The sequence below is a fragment of the Rana temporaria genome, chromosome 12 (genome assembly GCF_905171775.1).
Source record: "Rana temporaria chromosome 12, aRanTem1.1, whole genome shotgun sequence".
In the NCBI taxonomy this organism is placed as follows: Eukaryota; Metazoa; Chordata; class Amphibia; order Anura; family Ranidae; genus Rana; species Rana temporaria.
In genome coordinates this window covers 119,004,403-119,013,666 of record NC_053500.1, presented here as the reverse complement: position 1 = coordinate 119,013,666, position 9,264 = coordinate 119,004,403, and the positions used below count along the sequence as shown (strand labels likewise).

The window sequence follows — 9,264 nt, the reverse complement described above, 5'->3', positions numbered from 1 at the left end:
GTTTTGACTATGGGACAGGAAGTGAAGGGAAATCTCTCCAATGGGACACAGATGACAACAACAACAAAAAACTGATGGGGGTTATACCCCTCCCTTACTCTATCCCCCCAAAAAAACAACTGATGGGTTATACCCCCTCCCTTACTCTATCCAAAAAAAAAACATTTGCCTATTTACCTATAGTTCTACTTTTTAGCCATCGGCTCGATAAATTACCAAAGTCTGATTAGCGCTGTTGACCTAGAAATCAGGGTTTAGATGGAGGATGACATCATGCCCCCTCCCACCACATAACAGTGTTTGGGTTGGTGATTGGTGCCTTTAAGCCTGAGCACATCGGGGAGGTCAGATGCGGCCCGCTACCATGCTAACATCTCTTTATTGTTCCTGATAGCCAGACACTATGCCATCACACCTACCTATTCTTCACATTGTATAAGGCTGCTCAGGAGCAGTGTTTTTGTAATTCATTGCAATAAAGATGCACAAAATAATAAAGCAATTTAAAACTAAAAATATATGCCTTATTGATTCATGTAAATGGTGATAACAAGTCCACTTTAGCCATTATGGATTTTTTTTTATGGATAACATTTCGGTTTCCTGATCGGCATTATTTGTTGCCTGCAGATGTGCCATAACATTTTTTTTTGTGGCAAAATTGCTTAGGCTGTCTTCTTATGAACCATTGCTTGCTTCCACATGTTTGAGACAAGGTAACACATACTTCACAAAAGATTAAAACCCTGTTTATCCATCTCAGAGACCTAAATGGGAAATCCCAATTTAATCCAGAATGTGTTCAGTTCTTTGCTCAGCCATTCCATTGCATGAGGAACATCAGATGACTCCATCTTGGATACTATGCAGCTTCTATGGTTCCACCAGACAAAGTTCCCCCGTGGTGTTTTCAGCCAGTGTGGTGTACCATAGTATTCTTCCTTCACCAGGCCCGCCACTGTTTCTTATGTTATAAAATGATAAATAATGATTTGTGATTTTTAAACCTGCAAAATCGATGCTCTGGTGTCCCGTGGAGGCAAATTGCAACCTTTAAGTTTATAGTCCTTTTACAGATCCATGGGGTAGATCCCTCTAGAGATCACAAACTCTGTGATGAACCTAAAAAAAAAAAGAAAATAGACATAAAATTGAATCATCATTTTATATTTGCTCATATATCTATATACTCCATCTATCTATCTATCTATCTATCTATCTATCTATCTATCTATCTATCTATCTATCTATCTATCTATCTATCTATCTATATACACACACACACACACACATACATATATATATATATATATATATATATATATATATATATATATATATATAGACTGGCATTCGCTCAAATTGTGGCACGCGAATCGCGACAAGTTTGCAGCAAAATCGCGCTGCAAAATCGTGGTAAAATCACGCAATTTTGATTCGCAGCAGTGTGAACCTAGCCTTAATGAGCTACAAAATATAAAATTATTTGGGGTTTAATTACACATAATACACCTAATTCAATTTATGTGATTTATCCCTTATTCAATAGCTCAATCCAAAAATGGATTCTGCCTCTTGCTGTCTCTTTAGCTAACCCATGGTGCTCTGGAAATTCTTTGTTGTGTATTATATGTTCATATGTTTGTTTATAAAACAAGGATTCTGTGTGTATGTGTGTATATATATATATATATATATATATATATATATGTTGATGACAAACAGCCAGGGACTATGTTTTGTTTTTTATTAACAGCTGTCTAATATAAGGTGAGACATCTTAAAGCGGGAGTTCACCCGATTTTTTTTTTTACATTAGATTGGGCCTAATTACGGGAAGCAGAATCGGGTGTTTTGATTAAAATCAATGCAGTACTTACCTTTTTTGAGATAGATGTTCTCCCGCCGCTTCCGGGTATGGTCTTCGGGACTGGGCATTCCTATTTGATTGACAGCCTTTCGACGGTCGCATATAGCGTGTCACGAGTTGCCGAACGTCGGTGCGGCGCTATACGGCGCCTGCGCACCGACGTTCGGCTACTTTCGGAAACTGGTGACGCGCTGTATGCGACGGTCAGAAGGCTGTCAATCAAATAGGAACGCCCAGTCCCGCAGCCCATACCCGGAAGCGGTGGGAGAACATCTATCTCTAAAAAGGTTAGTACTGCATTGATTTGAATCAAAACACCCGATTCTGCTTCCCGGTGTTATGACTGATATCTTCAGCCATAATCCTGGTAAGCCGCTTGCAAACCACAACGTATATATATATATATATATATATATATATATATATATATATATATATTGCGGTCGGCAAAGGTGTTATATATGAAAATGTCAATTGCGCGCAGCGCTACACAAGTTACTATTGCCACACACGCCTAAATGAGAGGAATAATTCATGGTTAACTCTAAACTGATGACCTGTAGGGGCTTTTGGAGTGTTGTCTATGGAACATTTAGAGTACAGAAGTTTGTCGCTATTCCACAGGCACATGCAGTCCTAAGGCTTGACAAGTTGGGTATTTATTCGGCGCAACCTTGTCTTTTATATTTTACAGATAAATTGGGTAATATATTGTGTTTGTGTGCTCTAAAATTAACTTTAGTGTATTTTTTGCAAAAAGGTTTTGCTTTATAAACCATTGTGCTAATGCGTGACATGAAAAATTGGAATTACCCCCATTTTATTCTCCAAGTTCTCATGTTTCCGGGGTTTTAAGTAATTTTATGGCCTAAAATTTTTTTTTGTGTAAAAACGTGTGTGCAAAAAATGCAGAAAACAGGTTTTGGAAGCAAAATGGTTAAGGGAAATAAGCACTTTTTTCAAGGAAAACCTTAACCGCTTAAGGACCGCCTCCTGCTCATCTTTAAATGCCCAGCCGTGCTCCCGCGACCCGGACCGAAGCTCCGTGACCGCGGTCCCTGGAGCTGAAGAACGGGGAGAGCTGTGTGTAAACACAGCTTCCCCGTTCTTCACTGTGGCGCTGTCATCGATCGTGTGTTCCCTTTTATAGGGAAACACAATCAATGACGTCACACCTACAGCCACACCCCCCTACAGTTAGAAACACAAATGAGGTCACACTTAACCCCTTCAGCGCCCCCTTGTGGTTAACTCCCAAACTGCAATTGTCATTTTCACAGTAAACAATGCATTTTTAATTATTTTATGCTGTGAAAATGACAATGGTTCCAAAAATGTGTCAAAATTGTCCGAAGTGTCCGCCATAAAGTCGCAGTCACGAAAAAAATCGCTGATCGCCGCCATTAGTAGTAAAAAAAAAAAAAAAAAATAATAATGCAATAAAACTATCCCCTATAAATTTTGCGCAAACCAATCAATAAACGCTTATTGTGATTTTTTTTTTACCAAAAATAGGTAGAAGAATACGTATCGGCCTAAACTGAGGAAATTTGTTTTTATATGTATATTTTTGAGGGATATTTATTATAGCAAAAAGTAAAAAATATAGATTTTTTTTCAAAATTTTCGCTCTATTTTTGTTTATAGCGCAAAATATCAAAACCGCAGAGGGGGTTAAAAACCACCAAAAGATTTGTGAGAAAAAAGGACGCCAATTTTGTTTGGGAGCCACGTCGCACGACCACGCAATTGTCAGTTAAAACGACGCAGTGCCGAATTGCAAAAACTGGCCTAAAGGTCCGGGTCTTAAGTGGTTAAATAAATGTTTTGTGCCATAGGATACAAACACCTTTATGTTGTTCTCTAGTATAAGTAGTCTACGTAATAATACATAAGTACTATTGCAGAAAAAGAAACAGCCTACTTGTTTCCAACACAACGAGACTTCATTATGCCGAGTAAAACACACAATGAGGTTTCTTAGAAAATAATTATACTTGAAAAAAAGTGTTATTGTTTCTAATGGAACAAAATGGGCTTTTACTGGGAGTAATCATACCTTTTCTGTCAGCTACAATTAGTAATTTAGTGCACGTGTTTTATCCGCACGCACTGCTGACCGGACAAGGCTAAATAGGAGCTTGGCATGGAAAGACTCTACGGCCCTGTCCTTTCAAACAACACCGGTCTACATACTGTGCTTGGAATTTCAGACTCTTAACTATAAAAAAATTATTTATTTAGTTATGTATAAAAACATTAGTGATTTTAACCCGTTCATGCCTAAGGCCCCTTTCACACGGGGCGAATCAGTAATGATCCGCCTCCGTATGCTCCACGGGGATCGCTCCGTTGATCCCCGCTGAGCCGTCAGATGACAGGGCGGTCCCCGCACACTGTGCAGGGACCGCCCTGTCTTTTCTCCGCTCTCCCCTATGGGGGGATCGGATGAACACGGACCGTATGTCTATGTTCATCTGATCCGCAGACGGAAGGAAAAATAGGGTTTTCTTCCGTCTGCAGAATCGGATCATTGCGGAGGCGGACGAGATCAGGTGTCAGCGGATGTTCATCCGCTGACACCCGCAATCTCATAGGGACCAACGTATGTCCCTTTTTCATCTGCAAACGGATGGATGAAAAAGCGGACATACGGGGGCAGATCCACAGAGATCTGCACCGGCGCAGCGTATGGGAGATACGCTACGCCGCTGTAACTTACATTTTTAAACTTCGAATTCACAAAGAATTCGCGCCGTAAGTTACGGCGGCGAAATCTATCTCTCACGGCGTAAGGGCGCCTAATTCAAATCGGCGAGTAGGGGGCGTGTTTCATTTAAATGAAGCGCGTCCCTGCACCGATTGAACTGCGCATGCTCCGTTTTGAATTTTCCCGCCGTGCTTTGCGCGAAATGACGTCGCAACAACGTCATTTTTTGAACTTAGATGTGCCTTACGTCCATTCCTATTCACGGACGACTTACGCAAAAAATAAAAAAATTCAAAATTCGACGTAGGAACGATGGCCATACTTTAACATGGCAAGTCTATCTATACGCCACCAAATAGCAGCTTTAACTATACGCCGGAAAAAGCCGACTAGAAACGACGTAAGAGAATGCGACGACCGCGCGTACGTTCGTGGATCATCGGAAAAAGCTCATTTGCATACCCGACGCTGAAAACGACGCAAACTCCACCCAGCGGGCGCCAAAGTATTGCATCTAAGATCCGAAGGCGTACGAAGCCGTACACCTGTCGGATCTTACCCAAATGCAGTCGTATCTTGTTTTGAGGATTCAAACTAAAGATACGACGCGGGAAATTTGAAAGTACGCCGGTGTATCATTTCTTGTACTATTTGTGCAGTCTTCAATCATCTCCTGTACCATGTCTGCAGTCTCTGGTCATCTTCCGTACCATGTCTGTAGTATGTCTGGGGGTCTTTCTAACAGAAGTCCTTTGCCCTTCTTTGTCCATCAGAGAGGCCCCCCTCCAGGTCCCAATAAAGTACTCTGCTTCTCTTCCTGTCTTTTGTTTATTGTTAAGAGATCATGTAAGGACCCCAGGGTAATGAAGACTGTGGGGGAGCATCTCTGTGGTTGAGTCATTGCCATAGAAACATTTGTAAAGGGGAGGAGTTAGTAAAATGACCACACCCATGTGGGGGGTGCCAGAAATATTTCTGCACCCAGGCGCCTGTGACCCTAGGATCAGCCCTGAGTGGGGAGGGATTTGAACACTTATTTGGTTTGACATAATAGTGTCACCACCTGGGCTATGCAATGTGGAATGGGTGTTTGAATCTAGGCAGCATTACATATGGTCTGTCCGGTAAGGCGGTTCACACAAATGCGCATTAACATGTGAAATTCTGTTACTTTTATCTAACTAAAAAATGCCTCTTTTTATTTTGCTGCAACTCAGAAATCCAGACTTTACATATCCACAAATTTTCACCATGATTTTCTACTCTCCTACTGATTCTAAGGACAATTACAAAGCATTATTGGACTGCAGTCTGGAAGTAGAGTTGTTATTGAATCTCTAGGCTTGTGTACATTTGGCCAGATTCACGTACGGCGGCTTAAAGTTGTGCGGGCGTAGCGTATGTAATTTACGTTACGCCGCCGCAAGTTAGAGAGGCAAGTGCTGTATTCACAAAGCACTTGCGTCCTAAGTTACGGCGGCGTAGCGTAAATGTGCCGGTGTTCTGCCGTGCTGGTTCCAGGTGTCCTGGAAGTTCCAGCGCATGCGCAAACTGATGCGCTGAGCTGGTTCCAGCTGTCGGGAAAGTTCCTTCAAGCACTGCGCAGGTGCAAACTTGCTGACGGAAATCCCCGAACGGCGGCCGGCATCCAGGGCGACGTGGATTTTGAGGTAAGTGGCCAGTCGGCCTCACGTCCTCGCTGCGCTCGGACGGCTCGCTTCGCTCGCTCAGGCCTCCTGGCTCTTTTTTCAACATCCTCCAATCCACGGGGATGTTAAAGAATGAGCCTGGATGCCGGGCGAAGTTCGGGGATTTCCTTCGGGAAGTTTGCGCCTGCGCAGTCAGTGAAGGAACTTCCCCCACAGTGGAACATTGAGGACAAGTCACCGGCGTAAGCGCGCCTAATTTAAATTGGGAAGAGGTGGGCGTGTTTTATGCTAATAAGGCATGACCCCACGTAATTGACGTTTTGAACGTACGGCGCATGCGCCGTCCGTGGACGTAACCCAGTGCGCATGCTCCAAATTACGCCGAAAAGACTCATTGGTTTCGACGTGAACGTAAATTACGGCCAGCCCCATTCACGGACGACTTACGCAAATGACGTCAAAATTTCAAAATTTGACGCGGTTCCGACGTCCATACTTAACTTTTTGGTGGTTTATCTTTACGCCTGAAAACGCCTTACGTAAACAGCGTATCTTTACTGTGACGGGCAAGCGTACGCAGGGCCGGCGCTACCACTAGGCAGATTAAGCAGCCGCTTGGAGCGCACGGCCGCCTAGGGCGCTCAGCCGCTGTTTATTCTACTCCCACACGCACTGTGCAGAGCTTTCCACTATCTAGCAGGCAGCTCTGACATGTGTCAAACAGAGCCGCCGACGACGACCCCCCCCCCCGCGCACGGGGCTCTCTCCACTCTGATGTGTCCATCAGCTATGCAGTTCCCCCAGCAGAGCGTTCTCCGCTCTGGTGTGTCCAGATATTCCCCCTCTCTGCTTTGAGATCATGATGTCACATGATCTCCACACTTCTCCAGAGTCCCGCCCCTCCTGTGTCCTCTGTCCAATCCACCATGTCTGCCCGGAGCAGCTACAGAGACTTCTCCTGCGTCCCGTCCCTCCTGTGCACTCGTCTGTGAAGAGGAGGTGGGCGGGAAGATCCAAAACAAGCAGACACACAAAACACTGCTGAATGAAGTACCAGTGAGACTGACTATTCCCAAGTGAGTGAGCTCTTTCATTTACCAGACTCTGCTCCCTTCTATCTCTGACAGCCCCCTCTCTCTCCCTGCCAGCCCCCCCTCTCCCTGCCAGCCCCCCTCTCCCTGACAGCCCCCCCTCTCCCTGCCAACCCCCCCCTCTCTCCCTGACAGCCCCCCTCTCTCTCCCTGCCAGCCCCCCCTCTCTCTCTCCCCAACAGCCCCTTCACTCTCTTCCTCTCCCCTCTCTCTATCCCTGACAGCCCCTTCACACTCTCTCTCTCCCCCCTGACAGCCCCCCTCTCTCTCTCCCTCCCTGACAGCCCCCCTCACTCTCTCTCTCTCCCTCCCTGACAGCCCCCTTCACTCTCTCTCTCTCTCCCTCCCTGACAGCCCCCTTCACTCTCTCTCTCTCCCTCCCTGACAGCCCCCTTCACTCTCTTTCCTTGTCAGCACTGGAAGTAGCTTTACTCCAGTCTGTTTATCTCTTGTTTTAACTCCTTCCTTACCATCATCTGCCTATATATTAATTGTATAACAGAATTACTTGATTAACTTTATCCTCTTAAAGTGGTATTAAAGCAAAATATTTAATTTACTGCAGATTACCAATTTATAGATGGGCTGCATTAGTTTTGTTCTTTTTTTTTTTTTTAGGTTTTCTCTTTTATATTAACCTGGTGATCCTGCTAGTAAGGCCCCTTTCACATTAGCGGACCATTCGTCCGTTTATTACAAGTCCGTTTACGGACTTGTAATGCATCCCTATGGGATCGCGTCCGTTAGCGGATGAAGCATCCGCTAACGTCCGCAACCATCCACGTCCGCAAAGATCCGCTTTTGCGGACGGAAGAAAACCCTATTTTTCTTCCGTCCAGGGGAAGGGATCAGATGAAGACGAACAGACGGTCCGTATTCATCCGATTCCCCATAGGGGAGAGCGGAGGAAAGACAGGGCGGTCTCTGCACAGTGTGCGGGGACCGCCCTGTCCACCGACAGCTCAGCGGGGATTACGGATGATCCCCGCTGAGCCAACGGACACACACGGAGCGGACACTAAAACGGTCCGCTCCATGTGAAAGAGGCCTAAGTCTTATGTTTTTCAAAAGAACAAGCTGTCTTACAGATGTAGAAGTTAGAGGGTTAAATCAAACCATTTAACACTGGCGAAGGGGGTGGAGTCAGGGGCGGACCCAGTGGGGGCGGCAAAATTAGGTTTCGCCTAGGGTGTCAAAAATCCTTGCACCGGCCCTGAGCGTACGTTTGTGAATAGGCGTATCTCGCTGATTTACGCATTATAGGCGTAAATCAGCGTACACGCCCCTAGCGGCCAGCGTAAATAGACAGCTAAGATACGACGGCGTAGGAAGACTTACGCCGCTCGTATCTTAGCAACATTTAAGCGTATCTCAGTTTGAGCATACGCTTAAATGTAGGACGGCGCAGATTCAGAGTTACGACGGCGTATCTACTGATACGCCGGCGTAACTATACCTGAATCTGGCTAAAAGTCTTCTTATGCTGTGTGAAAAAGTAAACCTTATATAAGTAGAATGAAGGGGCACCTACATTTCATACTAGATCATCCGTGCAGTCATCCTGTACAAGATCATCTCCGTCATCGCCATTCATGGGTTCATCTGTGACTGTGTCTCCGGCTTCGGATGTGCTGTCGTCCTGGGAGAATTCACTACGGCTGCAGTCAGACTTCTTTCTTGATGTTATGGCTGGAGGAAGAAAGAAGATATCTGGGAACAGTCCCATCATTGAATATTGGAGGCTTCTGTACATTACACATGAGATGATGACCCTCCTACTGTAAAGGTTCCCCGAGAAGCCATACAAGCTCCCTATGTACTATACAAGGCTGATTGCATTTTTCCATGGAACTTCGTTGTGAATCCAAATATCATTATGCTCTTCTTTTTTACTAATACAGTAAATGGAGAAGGTCGGCAACAATGGTAGTTTGGATGAAACCT

General features: G+C 44.9%; 1 protein-coding gene across 2 annotated transcripts in view; it reads right to left on the bottom strand.

The window, feature by feature from the left end:
- Window positions 1-502: 502 nt before the first annotated feature.
- RALY (RALY heterogeneous nuclear ribonucleoprotein) overlaps window positions 503-9,264 on the bottom strand; it is a 264,917-nt gene continuing 256,155 nt past the window's right edge. Inside the window, exons 8-9 of one of the 2 annotated variants that reach the window (XM_040330366.1) lie at window positions 8,852-9,030; window positions 503-1,122 (exon numbers count right to left, since the gene is read on the bottom strand). In XM_040330366.1, the coding sequence (XP_040186300.1) occupies window positions 8,855-9,030 (176 nt within the window). In that variant the 3' untranslated portion in view covers window positions 503-1,122; window positions 8,852-8,854. The remainder of the gene's footprint in view (window positions 1,123-8,851; window positions 9,031-9,264) is intronic. The other variant, XM_040330367.1, reaches the window with a different exon arrangement.